The sequence below is a fragment of the Vidua macroura genome, chromosome 5 (genome assembly GCF_024509145.1).
Source record: "Vidua macroura isolate BioBank_ID:100142 chromosome 5, ASM2450914v1, whole genome shotgun sequence".
Taxonomy (NCBI): Eukaryota; Metazoa; Chordata; class Aves; order Passeriformes; family Viduidae; genus Vidua; species Vidua macroura.
Window position 1 is genome coordinate 70,048,397 of NC_071575.1, and position 18,689 is coordinate 70,067,085.

Below are 18,689 nucleotides of genomic sequence, written 5' to 3' on the forward strand. Positions count from 1 at the left end.
AGAAGATGTCACCCTGCAATCCAGCACTGCAGCAAGGAACTTTTATTGCAAGCTCTTGCAAACTACATGATGTGGCACACGTTGATCTTTGACAACCATTGAATACATTTGCCCAAATCAATTTCCCATAAATCTGCAGAAGAGCTTCAGAAGCAGAGCAGAGGATGAAGGTGTCCAAGGAGTGCACCACAGGAATTTAGCTTTGGCTGCTCAAAGCTTTCTCTGTGTCTGATGCCAAAGCCTGCCTGTCTGATACAACAGCTGCTGCTCTCAAGGTGCAGTTTCCAAAGCAAGCAACCAAAAGCATGTCCCAGGATCACAGAATCACTGAATTGTTGTGTTTTGGAGGGACTTGTCAGGATCTTCTAGTGCAGACCCCAGGCTCCAGCAGGATCAGCAAGAGCAGGTTGTCCATCACCATGTATTGTTGGGGTTTGGGTATCTGCAGACATGGAGATCTCCAGAAAAGATCTCTGGGCAGCGTGAGGCGCCCTGGTCCCACAGCCTTGCTAAGGAGGTGAGGGACAAGTCAGCTGCACACTCTCGGGGACAGCTGAGGAGGAGAGGACCCGTTCCTGAGAGCTCTCTCCTGAGAGGGGCAGCAAAGCAAAGCAGCTGGAGGTTCTGCCCACAGCTTTGTGCCTTTGAGCAGAGGAGGAGGTGCCCTGAGGGACAGAGCTGGAAACACACCAGAGAAGGAAGCAGCACAGAGCTGCAGAGGACATTTGTCCCTTACCTAAAGGACCTCGATGAGGGCTGGAGACGGTCTTTGGACAAGGGTATGGAGTGACAGGAGAAGTGGGAATGGTTTCACACTGATGGAGGGCAGGGCTAGATGGGATATTATAACCAAGTAAATTACCCTGAGCAGGCTGTGGTATGAGTAAAAGTTACCCAGAGCTGTTTTGACTGCTCCATCTCTGGAAGCGTTCAAGGCCAGGCTGGGGAGGGCTTGGAACAACCTGGTGTAGCGGGAGGTGTCCTTTACCATGGCAGGCAGGTCAGAATGAGGTGATTTCTAAGGTCTCATCAAGACCAACTCATTCTGTGATTCTGTGATTCTAGGACATGTGGAAATGCCACCAAGCCTCTTCTAATAAGGATGTGAGCTTTGTTCCCGGGGACAGGCATTGTTGAACAGAGTAACCATTCCCCCATAGAGATTGGTCAACCTCTTCTCCAGCTCCCCCAGGCTGAGGACCTCCACCTCATTCTTGTCGTTCTCAGCAATGGCCCCCCAAGCATCCTTGGGCCCTGTGTCCCCCAGACAGCAGGCAGCTGACCAGATGTGGCTGGGTCTGTTAACCCTGCCTTTGGAGACGTAGGTGTTCCCAGGCACAGCACCCGTGACAACGTAGGTGGTTGTACAGCACTTGGTCTTTTTGTTCATTGTTTTAACTTCGTAGGCGTTCCACTGGCCATTGTTGAGACTGCTGTCCTGGGGCACTATGTTGGTGAGGGTGAAGGTAGCTGTCTTGCTTTCTCTACTATCCTGATGGCCACTGGGGCTCAAATGGCCACGGTCCAAATCCTTCAGGTCTTTGTAGTCATCAAGGACAGCCTGGCTCTCTTTGATTTGTTCTAAAGTGAATTTTTGTTGCTTTATGAGGACCGACTCTCTTTCCATCTCTTTCAGACTACTTTTATCTATGAGCTGGAGAGGGAAAGAGAAAGAAGTGTTAGAAGGGGGAATGGGAATAATGAAGAAGATTTCCCTGGAGCAGAAGTCTCTGATGGTCAAGATCCCATTTTTTACCAGCTCAGTGTAGGAAAATGTAAGAATCTGAGAGAAATCATACACATGCCCCTCCTGCATGAATGCAAGAGCTTTAAAGAGCAAGCAGCTCAGAATCTGACTGCTCTCAGATTGACTTGTGACCTTTGTGATCCAACCTGCAGCCTGTGCTGGGAGCATGGATGGATGCATGAGACAAGAAACATTTCCCACTCCTAGGATTGAAAGGAGACTTTGGTGAGACACCTTCCCTGCCAAAACTGCTTCCCTTTCCTCCTGTCTCCACAGCCCAAATCTGCCCAGGGCTCTCCCTGGATCCCCTCACTCCCCGCTGGGATTCTGTGATTCTGTGATTCTGTGATTCTGTGATTTTATGTGTGGTTGCTAGAGGTGTAGCCCAGTCGTGGAACACCAGAGTTTACCTCCTCTGACCCCATACTCAGGGGGTTGTGTCAGGAAATCAGTCCTGGAGCTGAGGTTTCCCTGGGAGGGCTACAGTTCATTCAAGGATGAAGAGTTTTGCTCACACAGCAAAAAGATCTCAATGTGAATGGAATCTGTTACAGCAGTGCTGAGAATGTGTCTCAGAGCTGATCTGGGCCAGGGAGCATTTTCTGCAGCATCACAGAAAAGAAGTTACAAATGATCAGGCTCTGAGAGGGGCCTGAAACTTCAAAAGAGTCCTGAAGAACAGAAATATTCCAAAAAGGCCTCTGGAGAAAGTTAACAAAATCAAAGCCTTTTTGGGTGGCCTGGGTCCAAGATCCAGGAGGAAAATGCCAGATTGGATAGGGCTTGGAGCATGCTGGTCTAATGGCAAGTGGCTTGGCCCACTTGCAGGGGAGCTGGGCTGAGATGGTCTTTAAGGTTCCTTCCAACACAAAGCATTCCATGATTCTCTAAAAAGAGAGAATGGGGAGGCTGCAGTGGTGCAAGACTAGATGAGTTGCTTGAGTTCCTATGTGTAATAAGATGCTTCTGTTTTTCATAACTTCAACATCATTTTATAATCTTCAGGGAAACATACTTAGCCTTCCTATGGAGTAGGGCATGGGGCTTCCTTCTCAGGCACCTTCCCCCAAATGCTGTCCTGCTGCTCTGTCCTCACCAAGGACAGGAATTGCCTCTTTTCTCTTCTGCAATTGGCCTGGCCTGTTCTACTGAAGTTTGTCTGAAGGACATTTGTGAGGGCTCTAGAGCTTGTGCAGTTCTGTCTGACTGCTGGATCCTTCTGGAGCAAGCCTGAGCCAAAGGTGCTCGGGGTCACTGCCCATGGATGGAGATCTCACCCTTGTGAATGGACCAACACTGATGCTCCTCACTTTCCACTGCCTGAAATGTCTCTCCAGAAATCCCTCCACAGTTAATCTGACCCTCTCATCTCCAGTGCCTTTTCCCCCAGGGCTTTGTCCCTGGGCCATCTCACCCCCTTCTGAGTTTCTCCTCACTTCTCTAACACCACTCACAAAGCGTGTTTGACTCTTGTCTGGGAGCAGATAAACTCTGCCAGGGGTGCAGAACAGCTCAGGGCAAAGTGGGGATCAGATCCCAGCAGGACTGTTGGTCCCTCACGTTTAGCCTCTCCTGGATGCCTTTTCCCATCACTTGGCCAGCCAGCACAGCAGGGCACAGGGAGGGGAAGCATTTGACTTTGTCATGAAAGCAAAGAAATCTGATTTGCTGTTCCTGTCAGGTGAAGGCAGAGAGCTGGGCACCTTTGGCATATGATTCATCTCATCCTCCTGCTGATGTCTCAGATGCATCAGAGGAGCCATGTGGTGCAGGGGTTTGAAGTTCAGTGAGGACATTCCCATCCTGTGTGTCCATTTGCATGTGTGTAGTGGGGTGTTAGGAAATAGAAGTGATAATTTAAATGCTGCAGCTCACCTCTGAGTGGCTGGAGGGTGATGTGCTGTAAGAGAGACACTCACCTGGGGCTCAACAAACCACCACGAGTGAGGTTTCTTGGCATCTCCAGGCTTGTATTTGTAGGCTGAGTACACTGGAATTCTCCTGTCTCTGTCATACAGGGTGGCATAGTGATATGAGTTCATGTAGCGCTGACAGATCCAGGCTGGGTTCTTTGGATTCAGGACATCATTTGGGGTGGTCCCAGCATAGAAGAACTGAGGACAGCTTGTGAAGGATGTCACCACCTCACCGTGTCCCAGCCAGAGGCAGCTGGCCAACACCTGCAGCAGCAGCAGCCCCAGCATCATGGGAGGATTTCAGAGAAGGGCTCTTGCTCCCCTGGAAGGCAAATGCAGAGGGACACTCAGCTGGAGAGAGCTGGTCATGGCCTGGAGCCTTTTTGTGCAGGGGGACAGAGTTGGCAGAGGAGGGGATTCAGAGAGACCAGGAAAGGAGTAATTTCTGTCCTCCTGGATATGGAAAAGTCAGGGAGGAAATATGGGTAAAACCTAAAACAGTATTTAGGAGCCCAGAGAAGGCAGCAGTGGGAGAGCTCAGCCTGTAGGAGGAAAGAGTCAAACCCACCAGGACTGCAATCAGGTCTTACAACAAAGTGATCTAGCAACTGAGGCACAGCCTGGGACAAGGTCACATTTCCCACCTCCCTCCTGCTCTCAGCACCTTTCCACAGGAGACACCTGGAGCTGGGCACACACTCTGCTCAGCCCCCTGCAATGATGAGCTGGGCTTTAATCTCCTGGGGCATTGGGCAGGCAAAGAACAGCAATGCTGCACTTCCTACATGTCTCTGGCCCCATGCAGGTTCACACAGACACTCAGCTCTTCCAGTCAGACCCAATACTGAGCCCCAGATGATCCACCTGGGTCCTGCCTCTCACCTGGCCTTGGCAATGGGTGTCCTGCTGCTCACCTTGCATTTCCACATTATCCAACCCCAGACTCTGAACGTGCAGACACATGGAGAGAGCAAATGAAGGGACCAAGCAGATGGTAGCAGCAAGCACGGGGGTAACACCTCTATCTTATCAGCACAATGGCTGCTGCAATGCAAGCACTGAGGGGCAGCTCTTCCCCTGGTTGCTTGGGATTCCTGCTGATGCCCATCTTCAGCTTTGCTGATTGATTTGCCTGTACAGTCAAAGGCACCGTAGCAGGAATTTCTTGGACAGCCACCTGTCCTATTTTGTCTTTCTTAGTGCTGATGTGATTTTCAGCAGTCAGTAAGGTCATTCCCTATAGAGAAACTGATGAACAGTTCCCTGGGACGCGGGCAAGCAAGCAAGGGGCTTTGTCTCCTTTCAGAGGCAGCAGAGGTTTGGGAGAGCAGGGATGCTTCCATTTGCACTAGCAGACACTCATTGGAGTGATTTAATATCATCAGCATTTGGAATAAGGCAGCTGGGACAGGCAGTTCAAAGGGTTCCTGGGAGAGAAAGCTGCCACAGCCTGTAAAGCACAAAGCCCACCTTGGGCTGGGAAGGGTCTGAGCTGAGGACTGCTGAAGGCTTGACAAGTCACCTTGCACATTTGCTCTTTTCTTCTTCTTTTCTTCTTCTATTCCCTGACCCTCATCCCTGGATCGGGAATGTGGTGACCAATGAGCTGGAGACTTAGAACTGGAACTACAAGTCGGGATTTTTTACAGGGCTCTGCAGAGCATGCCCATAGCTGCCCCAAATCAAGCAGAGAAGTGTGTGAAAAGTCCTTCTGCATGACCCCTCCTTGAAATTAAAATAGATCTCACTAACACAATATCTAACTTAACAGATACATAGAAAACAACCTACTGTGAGAAGGAGCGGCACAGGATTCTGCTCACAGCCCCAAAGTGACAGAGGAGTCTCAAATGCCTCAGCTCCAGTCTCAGACTGCCTGGGTTTATCTGCTCTCCAGGGAGAGACAGTTTGATTTCCCAAGAAGCCAATAGAGTAAATTTTGCCAGGTATTTGGACTGCACCTCTGTTTGTCCAGAGGTTTTTGCTAGTCACGGGTGGAGTTTTATTGCTGAATAATCTCCCCCTTCCTTCTTATTCCACAGTTCAATATTTATTTTCAGTTGAGCTAGCTTGAGTTTCTTTCCCAAATCATTCCTTCTGTCCTTGCCCTCCTTACTGACAGAAAATACTAATGTCCTGCAAAATTCAGTGCATGCATATGCTCTGATTGCTCCTTGGAGCACAGCAGCTCCAGCTGAGGCTTTGCCTATATATATTTATTCTGAAACTCAGGAAAGATTTTGAATCTTGGAGTCAATGGTGAGGAAGGAGCAAGAGCTTACCTTGAAGCAGAGTCTCCGAACAGGCAGCTGAACTGTTCCTTCTGTCTTCTTCCTGGAGAAAGAACTGTTTGAATTCTCAGGAGTTGCACTGCAATATATACCCAGTCATAAATTTGCTCCTTGTTATAAACAGGGAATTCCACAGAAAAGAGAAGTTTTCTATTTTCATTCGGGGGTTATGTTCGCACCCACCCTGAAATGTTTTTTCAGTTGTTTTTCATAGTTTCCTCAGAATTTCTCCCAACTTTGCTGATTTGCAGCATGGTATGTCCAGATCAGTTAAATATATACCCAGTAACGAATTTGCCCTTTCTTATAAACAAGGAATTCCACAGAAAAGAGAAGTTTTCTATTTTTATTTAGGGAGTTTGTTCATACCCACCCTGAAATGTGCTGACAGTTGTTTGCCATAGTTTGCTCAGAATTTCTCCCAAATTTGCTGACTGGCAGCATGGTATGTCAGGATCAGCCAACAGGGTCTGGTCACTTCCTTGGTCAATTCATCAATTCCCCCAGCTGCAGCCGCTGCTGCTCCAGCACCTACACGTGTTTCTGTTCCCAACAGAACATCTCTGGTGACATTGGATGGACTGGCCTGTCTCTGAGTACACTCAGATATTGACAGTCTGCTCTTCTGCAGCCTCCCAGTACATCATAGCTATGTTATCCTATAATTCCTTCTGTTTACAGAAGTCCTGGAATAATAGAATGATGTGTTGGTTGTTACAACCAGAAGTATCCAGAAGAAGTGTGTTAGACCAAAGTTTGTTTAGACAAATTGGTTGAGTGCTGTGGTTTCTTTTGTCTCGGTTAACCTTGGATTGATACCTTAAACAAAGTGGGGATTAGCCAGAATGAGGGAGAAGGCCAAGAGGAAGTAGATCTGGTGGAGTTGGAGCAAATTCCTGTTTTCTGATGGGGCCCAACTGACAAAACAAAGCAGGGCCCAACAGTGGTCACATCATCATCAGAATGGGCCATAAATCATCCAAGTCCCCCAAAGTGTTTCCCAACTCCAAAGTGATGCATGACACAGTGTGAAACCCCTCCCAGGAAAAGTGGGGCAATCCCACATAATCCTGAATGCACAGAACCCGTTGAACTCTTTGTTGCACAGGATCTCACTCCCAAAGGATCATGAGTGAGGACACCAACATTTGAAGTCTCATTGCAGGAGCCATGGAGATATCTTGTAAGAGCTGTTGGCAGTCTGGCCCACTTTGTTCATGGTCATTTGTATGAGAAGTAAGTGGAGTCTGATGCTGACACTTGTCCGGATGTTATGGCATCCTCTGGTTGTGTTTGGATGCCCAATCTCCTGTGAGCATGGGCACTTTTACTTTCCTGCTGGTGGAAATTTCACTGGGAAGCAACTTGTGGTTTATATATGAGGTGAACCTGCAATCCAGCATGGTAGCAAGTAAACTTTGTTGTGAATGCTTGTGTTGGGTCTGAATGAGGTAAAGGTCACAGCCCTTACAGTGCTGTGCTGGTAGCTCTCATTCTGCCCACAAAACCACTTTCAAGGAAAAGAGACCACCCCGCAAGATCCCTAAATGTACATGGCCAAAAGGAATAACAAAAAACAGAAAATATGTAAAATTCCACAAGGTTTTATTAGTAAATTACACACTTGGCATGGAAATTGTTATGTTAGTCCCTAAACTACTCTATAAGCAGGTGGCAGAATGTACTGAAGACAGGTTTCTCACTTCCTAATGGAAATTAGATATCATGTGAAGTCTGCTCTCTCAGACCTTCCTGGAAATGAATCAGAGGCCTTTGGGAGGCTTGGGTTGTCTTGTTCCCTTCTACAGTCCATTTGTCCCTCTCTATTCTATTCTGGTGAGACCCCACCTGCAGTGCTACCTCCAGCTCTGGGATCCACAACAGAAGAGAAGGAGACAAAGATGTTGGAGTGGAGTCCACAGGAGGCCACAGACTTCCTCCAAGAGCTGGAGCACATCTGCTCCAGAAAGAGGGTGAGAGAGCTGAGGTTGAGGGAGCCTGGAGAAAAGAAGGCTCTAAGGACAACATGGACCCCTTCCAGTGTCTAAAGGCTTTTAAAGAAGAGAGGGACTTTGGACAAGGGTATGGAGTGACAGGACAAGAGGGAATGGCTTTAAACTGAAAGCAGGTGGGGTTACATTAGATGTTAAGAAGAAATTCTTTACTGTGAGGGTGGTGAGGCCCTGGCACAGGTTGTCCAGAGAAGTTGTGGCTGCTCCATCCCTGGAAGTGTTCAAAGCCAGGTTGGACAGGGCTTGGAGCCACCAAGGATAGTGGAAGGTATCCCTGCCCATGGCTCAGGAGCTGAGACTACATGGATGGTCTTTGAAATTCCTTCAAACCCAAACTATTCTGTGATTCTATGACATGTGGCAAAAGCTCCTGACCCCATTCCACCCAGGATGTGAGGCTTATTCCCGGGGACAGTCACTGTCAAACAGGGAAACCTGTCCCCTCCCATACAGCTCAGTTAACGTGTCCTCCAGCTCCCCCAGGGTGAGGAGCTCAACCTGGTTCTTGTCATTCTCAGCGATGACCGCCCAAGCCTTTATGTGGTTGTTGTCCACCACACAGCAGGCAGCTGACCAGAGGTGGCTGGGTTTATTAACCCTCCCCTTGGCGATGTAGTTGTTCCCAGGCACAGCACCCACAATGGCGTAGGTGATTTTACAGCCCTGGGTCCTCCTGATCATCGTTTGCTGCTCGTAGTTGTTCCAGGCGCCGCCATTGAGTTTCTCATCCTGGGGCACTATGTTGGTGAGGGTGAAGGTAGCCATCCTGCTGCTGTAGTCGTCGTGGTGGCCATTGGGGTTCAAATGGCCCCGGTTCAAACCCGTCAGGTTCTTGTAGTCATGAAGGATAGCCTGGCTCTGGCTGAGTTTCTCTAAGGTGACATTGTATTGATTTAAGAGTGTCCACTCTTTTTCCATAGTTTTGGGAAAAGTTGGGCCAATCAGCTTGACAGAAAAAAAAGAGGAAAAGGTGTTAGTATTGGGGATGAGGATAATTGAACAGACATTCCTAGAGCAGAAGTCTCTGAGTGTCAAGATCCTGTTTTTTGTCTGCTCCTGATGTGGTACAATACCAGATTGCTTGAGTTCCTATGAGAATCTGAAAGTGCAATCAAACTGCAAATATTATTTTATTTCAGAAATTCATTTCACATTTAGTGCATTATATTTATCTGTTCTTTGTAACACTGCATATGGGCTTCTTCTGTGGTTCATTTTCACCTAAATCAATCCTGCCCTTCTGTCCTTACCAACGACACGAATTTCCTCTTTTTGTGCGCGTTATTTCCTTGGCCTGTTTTCCAAAAGTTCTGAAGTTTGACTGAAAGATATCTGGGAGAGCTCTGTTGGTTTCAGAGCTCTGTCTGACTGCTGGATCCTTCTGGAGCAAGCCTGAGCCAAAGGTGCTCGGGGTCACTGCCCATGGATGGAGATCTCACCCTTGTGAATGGACCAACACTGATGCTCCTCACTTTCCACTGCCTGAAATGTCTCTCCAGAAATCCCTCCACAGTTAACCTGACCCTCTCATCTCCAGTGCCTTTTCCCCCAGGGCTTTGTCCCGGGGCCATCTCACCCCCTTCTGAGTTTCTCCTCACTTCTCTAACACCACTCACAAAGCCTGTTTGACTCTTGTCTGGGAGCAGATAAACTCTGCCAGGGGTGCAGAACAGCTCAGGGCAAAGTGGGGATCAGATCCCAGCAGGACTGTTGGTCCCTCACGTTTAGCCTCTCCTGGATGCCTTTTCCCATCACTTGGCCAGCCAGCACAGCAGGGCACAGGGAGGGGAAGCATTTGACTTTATCATGAAAGCAAAGAAATCTGATTTGCTGTTCCTGTCAGGTGAAGGCAGAGAGCTGGGCACCTTTGGGATATGATTCATCTCATCCTCCTGCTGATGTCTCAGATGCACCAGAGGAGCCATGTGGTGCAGGGGTTTGAAGTTAAATGAGAAGAATCCTGTCCAGTGTGTTCATTTGCATGTGTGTAGGGAAGTGGGAGGCAATAGAAAAGTTGGGTTAAATGCTGCAGCTCATCTCTGAGTGGCTGGAGGGCAATGTGCTATAAGTGAGACACTCACCTGGGGCTCAACCAGCCATGTTTTAGGTCTTTTGCCAGGTCCAGGCTGGTAGATGTAAGCAGAGTAGACAGGAATACGCATCTTCCTGTCGTACAGGGTGGCAAAGTAATACTGGTTCTTGTAGCGCTGGCAGATCCAGGCTGGGTTCCGTGGCTCCAGAGCTTCATTTGGGGGGATCTCCCGGAAAAAAAACTGAGGACATGAAGTTTCAAAGGACTTCACCACCTCACCGTGTCCCAGCCAGAGGCAGCTGGCCAACACCTGCAGCAGCAGCAGCCACAGCATCGTGGGAGGATTTCAGTGAGGGGCTCTTGCTCTCCTGGAAGGCAAATGCAGAGGAGGGGACTATGAGAGACCAAGGAGGGGGTAACTTCTGTCCTCCTGGATATGGAAGAATCATCAGCGCTACAGGCTTGTGCAGGGATAAAAGGACTGGGGATAAAAGGATAATGGTAGAGAAGTTACGGGGGAAAATTTGGTTGCTTGTCCCTGGATGAAACACAGTCAGCATACCTGGCCTTCCACACACAAAGAGGACTAAATCTAAGGTGAGCCTAAACAGCAGGTGGAGTGGAGCGGAGACATCATGGCCAGGCTCTGTCAAAACCCTTGCAGAGGAGACACCTCGGTGGTATTTTCTGGCTGATCATCTGTGTGGCAACTGAAAACCATGGGAGACAAATGAAGATGTCCTGCTGCTGAATCAGCAGCCAGGGCAAAATTCCTCTCCTCGGACTGACGCACATCCTCATCCCAAGGTTACTACAGGTACTTTATTGAGATATCCACCCCCAAGGCACGAGAGCCCCTCACTGAGAAAGATGTATGACTACATGCAAACACCTCCTAAATGTAAAGAAATAGTATAAAAGTGAATTAAAAATGGAGAGAAGTGATGGGAGACTCCATTGTAACTTCTGGGATCAGTTGATGGGCTGAACCTGCCTTCTCTCCCTTAGGGATGCCTATTGGGTAAGAATCCTTCTTTATGCATGCTGAATGATTACCTCAAGCCAGATTTTGTTGGGGATTAAAGCTTATTAGTATGTTGTTCTGAATTAGTATCTCACTTTGAATATCTTTCTGCAGTCAGATACTTTCACTGGCAAGCCTCAAACCTCAGTCTGTCACAGTTTTATTAATAGTGTTATTCTGCAAACAGTTAAAGTGAGTCCTTCAGGAGCGCTGGCGGTTTCTGGCAGTGGCTAAAGGTGTGGAGACCCAGGAGGGGCTTCTCTGGTTGGTGTGTGACTCTGAACAGTCAAACCCTCCAACCCAGAGAACTGCTCAGTGAAGGGTCCCTACCACGGGACACCAACAGACTGAGAAGGGTTTTGGCTTTCACGTGGCACTGACAGACTGAACACACACTAAAGGTTTGAGCAAATCTCCCTTTTTCACAAGAGAGGGTGAAATCTAAAATAGGTTTTAGGTGCCCAGAGGAGGCAATGGTGGGGGCATAGTCTGTCTGAGGGGTGTTACAAACTCACCCAATGCCTAAACAGCTCTCACGACAAAGTTATCATGGAACTGAGATATGGCACTGGGATAAGGTCACCTTTTCCAACCTACCTCAGTTGGTCAAGAGCTCAGTTTTGCACTGACACTGGAGAAAAAAGCCTTCAACAAAACAGGGCCAGGAAGCCACTGCTTCCAAACATGATCTCATAGAATTACAGAAGAAACTGAGTTGGATTGGACCCATCAGGACCACTTGGTCCAACTTCTGGTCCTGCACAGGACAGTCCCAGAAATCCCACCATGTGCCTGACAGTATTGTACAAACACATTTTGTACTCAGGCAGGTGTGGTGATGTGATACTTCCCTGGGGAGCCTATTTCAGGGTTCAACCACCCTCTGGGTGAAAAACCTCTTCCTGATATCCAGCTTAAGTCTTCCCTGACTCAGTTTCAGGCCATTCTCACTCCCTCCTGCTCTCAGCACCTTCCCACAGCAGACACCTGCAGCTGGGCACAGACTCTGCTCAGCCCCCTGCAATGCTGAGCTGGGCTTTAATCTCCTGGGGCGTTGGGCAGGCAAAGAACAGCAATGCTGCACTTCCTACATGTCTCTGGCCCCATGCAGGTTCACACAGACACTCAGCTCTTCCAGTCAGACCCAATACTGAGCCCCAAATGATCCACCTGGGGTCCTGCCTCTCAGCTGGCATTGGGATATTAAGCTACATATACCCTTGGCTCTGATGCAAGACATCTGGTCCTTTTTCTCTTTAGCAACCCCGGATCAGGAACACTGACCAGTCAGCTGGAAACTAAGAACAGGAACAACAAGTGGTGACTTCTACAGTGCTCTGCAGAACATGCCCATAGCTGCCCCAAATCAAGCAGAGAAGTTCCTGAAAAGTCCTTCTGCATGACCCCCTCCAGCTTAAAACATATTTAACTAAATTAATATCTAACTTAATATCAGATACATAGAAACCAGCCTACCGTGGGAAAGAGTGGCACAGGATTCTGCTCACAGCCCCAAAGTGGCAGAGGAGTCTCATATGCCTCTGCTGCAGTCTCAGACTGGCTGTTTCTATATGATCTCCAAGTAGGCACTGTTGTTAGATTTCCCACAGTGTTTAGAGGTAGTTTATCCAGGAATTCAGCCACCTGTGTTTGTCCAGAGGCCTCTTGCAAGGTCATGGGTGGAGTTTTGGTGCTCAATAAACTCACCCCTCCTTCTTACTGAACAGTTGATGTTAATTTTCCAGGTGACTTGGCTTGAAATTCCTTCCCAAATAATTCCTTCTGTCCTTGATCTCCTTTACTGGAAGTGTTAAAGAGCTGCAAAATTCAGTGCATGCAAACTCTCATTGCTCCTTGGAGAGCAGATGTTGGAACTCAGCAACTCCAGCCTAGGCTGTCTCTATATATATTTATTCCATAGCTCAAGAAAGTCTTGAAATATTGGAGTAAATGGTGAGAAAGGATCAAGAGCTTACCTTGAAGCAGTGTCTCAGAACAGGCAGCTGAAGAGTTCCTTTCTTCTTCTCCCTGAAGAAACACTTGGCTGATCCCTCAGGAGTCCCAGTGCAATATATACCTGGTCATAAATCTGCCTGTTGTCATAAACATGGAATTTCACTGAAAAGAAAGGTTTTCTGTTATTATTCAAGGAGATTTGTTCACAACCACCCTGAAGTGGGGTGACAGTTGCTATTTGCAATTTCCTCAGGATTTCTCCCAGGTTATTGCAGCATCACATGTCAGGAGAAAATAACTGGGTCTGGTGACTTATCTGTTCATTTCCTCATTCCCCACGAATGGGGACCTACACGTGTTTCTGTTCCTGGCAGAACATCTCTTGTGGCACTAGACTGGCCTGTCTCTGAGTACACCCAGATGTTCACAGTCTGCTCTTCTGCAGCCTCTCAGAACACAATTAGTAGGGTCAGGCTGCATATTTTTCCTTGCCTGATTGCAAAGGCTTTGTAAGAGCCCTTATTCATGCAAAGCCTTCTGCTGAGAAGGCTCTGGGAGACCTTAGAGCCCCTTTCAGTACCTGAGAGTGGTTCACATGGAGAGGAACTTTTGAGAGGGGTTTGGAGTGACAGGACAACAGGGAGCAGCTTCAAAATGATGGAAGGCAGAACTAGATTAGATGTTAGGATTAGATTTTAGTCTTTGAGTAGAGCAGGCTCAGGGCACTCTACAATTACCTAAAAGGAGGTTGTAATGAGTTTGAGGTTAGTCTCTTCTACCATGCCAGTAGTGAGAGGACTAGAGGAAAAGGCTTTAAGATGAGACAGGGGAAATTCATATTAGATATTAGAAAAAATGTTTCCAGCCCTCATGAGGTGAGGCAATGGAAAAGGTTGCCCAGAGAGGTGCTGGAGTCATCATCCCTGGAGGTTTCAGAGGCATTTGGATTTGGCACTGGATGATATGTATTAGTGGTTTAAGGTTTACGGTTTCTGGGTACTTCCAGGGGTAAAGGTTCCCAGGACAGCCCAAGGAGGTGATGGAGGTGAGATCCATGGGGTTGCTCGATCACCCAAAGTTCCAGAGCCTGGAAAGTGGAAGCAGTGGGCATGGGATGAGCAGGGGTGAGGATAAGTGTGGTCTCAAGCCCCAGCTGGTGTGCAGAGGTGGGTGAGCGAGTCAGAGGGAGCCCTCTGAGGTACAGCAGAGGTGTCTGCAGATGTCTCTCAGCCTGAAATAGTACTGATGTTCTGGGAACTGTGACATTATTGGTAGTAAAAATTTCAGCAAGAAACAACTTGTGGTTTATACATGAGATGACCCTGCAAACCAGCACTGCATCAAATAATTTTTACAGTGAACTACTCAGGAACTAAATGATCTGTTCTATGATGATCTTTTGATTATGACACTGAATACATTGAATATATTGAATATATTGAACACATTTCCACAAATCAGTTCCCTGTAATTTTGCAGAAAAGCTTCAGAAGCAGAGCAGAGAATGAAGGTATCCAAGCAGTGCATCACAGGAATTTATCTTTGGCTGCTCAAAGCTTCCTTTATATCTAATGCCTCATCCTGCCTGTCTGATACAACTGGTGCTGCTCTCAAGGTGCAGTTTCAAAAGCAAGCAAACAAAACCATGTCTCAGGATCACATAATCACTGAATTTTTGAGTGTGGGAAGGTCCACTCAAAATCTTCTAGTCCATACCCTTGGTCAAGGAGGATCATCTAGAATAAGTTGTCCTGAATCTTGTCCTTGCACCTGGAGTGCTGTGTCCAGCTGTGGGGCCCACAACATGAGAAGGACAAAAAACATATTGGAGTGGAGTCCAGTGGAGGCCACGAAGATGTTTCAAGGTCTCGAACATCTCTGCCCTGGAGACAGGCTGAGACAGCTGAAGGTGTTCAGCCTTGACAAGAAAAGGCTGTGGGGAGAAGTTGGATCCCCTTCCACTACCTAGAAGTTCAGCAAGAGATCTGGAGAGAGATTTTGGACAAGGGCATGGAGTGACAGGACAAGAGGGAATGGTTTCACACTGACAAAGGGCAGGGTTACATGAGATGTTAGGGAGAAATTCTATACAGAGGGAGTGGTGAGGCCCTGGCATAGGGTGAGCAGAGAAGCTGTGGCTGTCCCATCCCTGGAAGTGTTCAAAGCCAGGTTGGATGGGCCTTGGAGCAACCTGGTGTAGTGGAAGGTGTCACTGCACGGGGAAAGGGATGGAACAAGATGATCTTCAAAGTCCCATAAACCACAAAGCATTCTGTGAATCTATGACATGTGGGAAAATTTCATGATCCTTTTCCACCCAGGATATGAGGTTTGTTAGCGGGGACAGTCACTGTCAAACAGAGAAACCTGTCCCCTACCATAGAGCTGGGACAAGCGTGTCTCCAGTTGTGCCAGTGTGAGGTTCAGGACCTGGTTCTTGTTGTTTTCAGCAATGACCGCCCAAGGGTTCATGATGGTGTTGGTCTGGCAGCAGGCAGCTGACCAGATGTGGCTGGGCACATTAACCCTCTTATTGGAGAGGTAGGTGTTCCCAGGCACAGCACCCGTGACCACGTAGGTGATTGTACAGCCCTGGGTGTTCTGAGCCATCGTTTGGTTCTCATAGTCTTTCCACTGGCCCTTGTTGAGTGTGCTGTTCTGGGGCACTATGTTGGTGAGGGTGAAGGTAGCCCACTTGCTGTTGTTGCCTCTTTGGTGGCCACTGGGGCTCAAGTGACCACGGTCCAAACCCTGGAGCTTGTTGTAGTCTTGGTTGATACCCTGACTCTGGCCAATTTGCTGTGGAGTGATCTTGTACTGATTTTCAATGGACTTCTCTGTATCCATATCCTTGTGATAAGTTGGGTTGATCAGCTTGACAGGGTAAGAAGAGGAAAAGGTGTCAGTACTGAGGATGCATGTAATGAAACAGATTTCCCTGGAGCAGAAGTCTCTGATGGTCAAGATCCCATTTTTTGCCATCTCAGTGTAGGAAAATGTAAGAATCTGAGAGAAATCATACACATGCCCCTCCTGCATGAATGCAAGAGCTTTAAAGAGCAAGCAGCTCAGAATCTGACTGCTCTCAGATTGACTTGTGACCTTTGTGATCCAACCTGCAGCCTGTGCTGGGAGCATGGATGGATGCATGAGACAAGAAACATTTCCCACTCCTAGGATTGAAAGGAAACTTTGGTGAGACACCTTCCCTGCCAAAACTGCTTCCCTTTCCTCCTGTCTCCACAGCCCAAATCTGCCCAGGGCTCTCCCTGGATCCCCTCACTCCCCACTGGGATTCTGTGATTCTGTGATTCTGTGATTTTATGTGTGGTTGCTACAGGTGTAGCCCAGTCGTGGAACACCAGAGTTTACCTCCTCTGACCCCATACTCAGGCAGTTGTGTCAGGAAATCAGTCCTGGAGCTGAGGTTTCCCTGGGAGGGCTACAGTTCGTTCAAGGATGGAGAGTTTTGCTCACTAAGCAAAAAGATCTCAATGTGAATGGAATCTGTTACAGCAGTGCTGAGAATGTGTCTCAGAGCTGATCTGGGCCAGGGAGCATTTTCTGCAGCATCACTGATATGAAATTAAAAAACATCAGCTTCTGAGAGGAGCCTGTAATCCCAAAAGACTCCTGTGAAAACTAAATACTCCAAAAAGGCCTCAGGAAAAGTTAGCAAAATCAAAGATTTTTCAGGTATCCTGTGTCCAGGGTCTAGGAAGATAAGGCCAATGATGGGTTTGGAGCATGCTGGTCTGGTGACAAGTGGCCTGGCCCATGTAGGCGGTTTGGATTGAGATGATCTTTAAGGTTCCTTCCAACACAAACCACTCTATGACTCTATAATTCTACAAAAGTTTTAATCCCTCCCTAATGTGGAGGCTGCAGTGGTGAAGACTAGATGAGTTGCTCATGTTCATGTCAGTAATGAGTGCAAATGGTTACTTTTTCATAACTTCAACAGCTTGTTGTTTATCTTTAGGGAAGCATATTTAGCCTTCCTCTGGAACTGGACATTATGATCTTCCACATTTTCACCAAAAACACTCTTCCTACTCTGCTCATAGAAAGGTCCTGAATTTGCTGTTCTTCTGTTCCTTAATTGGCCTGGCCTGTTCTACTGAAGTTTGTCTGAAGGACATTTGTGAGGGCTCTAGAGCTTGTGCAGTTCTGTCTGACTGCTGGATCCTTCTGGAGCAAGCCTGAGCCAAAGGTGCTCGGGGTCACTGCCCATGGATGGAGATCTCACCCTTGTGAATGGACCAACACTGATGATCCTCACTTTCCACTGCCTGAAATGTCTCTCCAGAGATCCCTCCACAGTTAATCTGACCCTCTCATCTCCAGTGCCTTTTCCCCCAGGGCTTTGTCCCGGGGCCATCTCACCCCCTTCTGAGTTTCTCCTCACTTCTCTAACACCTCTCACAAAGCCTGTTTGACTCTTGTCTGGGAGCAGATAAACTCTGCCAGGGGTGCAGAACAGCTCAGGGCAAAGTGGGGATCAGATCCCAGCAGGACTGTTGGTCCCTCACGTTTAGCCTCTCCTGGATGCCTTTTCCCATCACTTGGCCAGCCAGCACAGCAGGGCACAGGGAGGGGAAGCATTTGACTTTGTCATGAAAGCAAAGAAATCTGATTTGCTGTTCCTGTCAGGTGAAGGCAGAGAGCTGGGCACCTTTGGGATATGATTCATCTCATCCTCCTGCTGATGTCTCAGATGCACCAGAGGAGCCATGTGGTGCAGGGGTTTGAAGTTAAATGAGAAGAATCCTGTCCAGTGTGTTCATTTGCATGTGTGTAGGGAAGTGGGAGGCAATAGAAAAGTTGGGTTGAATGCTGCAGCTCATCTTTTAATGACTGGAGGGTGATGTGTTGTAAGAGAGACACTCACCTGGGGCTCAACAAACCACGATTTAGATCTGTTTCCAGGTCCAGGCTGGTAGATGTAAGCAGAGTAGACAGGAATGTGCAAATCTCTGTCATACAGGGTGGCAAAATGATACTGGTTTTTGTAGCGCTGGCAGATCCAGGCTGGGTTCTGTAGCTCCAGGGCATTACCTGGAGCAGTATTCCTGTAGAAGAACTGAGGACAACTTGTGAAGGATGTCACCACCTCGCCATGTCCCAGCCAGAGGCAGCTGGCCAACACCTGCAGCAGCAGCAGCCACAGCATCATGGGAGGATTTCAGAGAAGGGCTCTTGCTCCCCTGGAAGGCAAATGCAGAGGGACACTCAGCTTGGAGAGGGCTGGTCATGGCCCGTGTAGGTGGGACACAGCTGGAAGAGGAGCAGTCTATTCCCACTGCTCATTCTAAACTGGATTAATTTTCCTCCACTTCCAAAACTCCCGAATATAGTAACGTCTTGGTTGTTATAACCAGATATAAGCATAAGAAGTAATGAATCTCTCAAACAACTCCTGAGGTCTATGAGCTCATGGTTTTGCGTTTCAGTGTTTCTTTTTATAAAAAAATCTGTGCTCCAGTGCCTATTTACTGGATCTTCTTTGCCTTTCAAGTTAGTGGAGGCACTACCTGCATGTTGCCCTGAGCTGTGCACTTTCTGAATGTGAGATGTTCAGTGAGATCTGCTGCCCAGTGATCCAACTCCCCTGTGGTCTTTTCCCTAAGACAAACCCCCATTTCTTCAACTTGTAAAAAATTCTGTTGGATCCTCCAGTATTCTTACAGTTGTGAGATCAGAGATTCCTA

The 18,689-nt window shown here is 48.0% G+C and overlaps 3 protein-coding genes across 4 annotated transcripts in view; all 3 read right to left on the bottom strand.

Annotated features, from left to right (window-relative positions):
- Positions 1 to 770: 770 nt before the first annotated feature.
- On the bottom strand, positions 771 to 6,031 carry LOC128807137 (endonuclease domain-containing 1 protein-like). 2 transcript variants are annotated; one of them, XM_053977260.1, is made up of 3 exons: positions 5,946 to 6,031; positions 3,667 to 3,985; positions 771 to 1,654 (listed from the first exon to the last, which is right to left on the bottom strand). In XM_053977260.1, the coding sequence occupies exons 2-3, from the start codon at positions 3,952 to 3,954 to the stop codon at positions 1,094 to 1,096; spliced, it is 849 nt and encodes a 282-aa protein (XP_053833235.1). In that variant the 5' UTR covers positions 3,955 to 3,985; positions 5,946 to 6,031; the 3' UTR covers positions 771 to 1,093. The 2 variants fall into 2 exon arrangements, with proteins under 2 accessions (XP_053833235.1, XP_053833236.1); XM_053977261.1 differs by lacking the exon at positions 5,946 to 6,031 and adding an exon at positions 5,455 to 5,552.
- Positions 6,032 to 7,542: 1,511 nt separating this feature from the next.
- LOC128807138 (endonuclease domain-containing 1 protein-like) overlaps positions 7,543 to 18,689 on the bottom strand; it is a 161,401-nt gene continuing 150,254 nt past the window's right edge. The window contains exons 5-7 of the mRNA XM_053977262.1: positions 12,999 to 13,140; positions 10,048 to 10,366; positions 7,543 to 8,911 (exon numbers count right to left, since the gene is read on the bottom strand). Coding sequence (XP_053833237.1) covers positions 8,366 to 8,911; positions 10,048 to 10,332 — 831 coding nt within the window. The 5' untranslated portion in view covers positions 10,333 to 10,366; positions 12,999 to 13,140 and the 3' untranslated portion in view covers positions 7,543 to 8,365. The remainder of the gene's footprint in view (positions 8,912 to 10,047; positions 10,367 to 12,998; positions 13,141 to 18,689) is intronic.
- Positions 15,313 to 18,151, bottom strand: LOC128807139 (endonuclease domain-containing 1 protein-like). Its single transcript, XM_053977263.1, has 2 exons — positions 17,870 to 18,151; positions 15,313 to 15,852 (listed from the first exon to the last, which is right to left on the bottom strand). Exons 1-2 carry the CDS (start codon positions 18,149 to 18,151, stop codon positions 15,313 to 15,315), a joined length of 822 nt encoding a protein of 273 aa, XP_053833238.1.

Bases quoted from the DNA above. Each gene is read 5' to 3' on its own strand.
- LOC128807137 (XM_053977260.1), bottom strand. From the start codon at position 3,954: ATGATGCTGGGGCTGCTGCTGCTGCAGGTGTTGGCCAGCTGCCTCTGG. The intron at 1,655-3,666 runs GTGAGTGTCTCT...TTCCCTCTCCAG, and splicing joins GGTGGTTTGTTGAGCCCCAG to CTCATAGATAAAAGTAGTCT.
- LOC128807139 (XM_053977263.1), bottom strand. From the start codon at position 18,151: ATGCTGTGGCTGCTGCTGCTGCAGGTGTTGGCCAGCTGCCTCTGGCTG. The intron at 15,853-17,869 runs GTGAGTGTCTCT...TACCCTGTCAAG, and splicing joins CGTGGTTTGTTGAGCCCCAG to CTGATCAACCCAACTTATCA.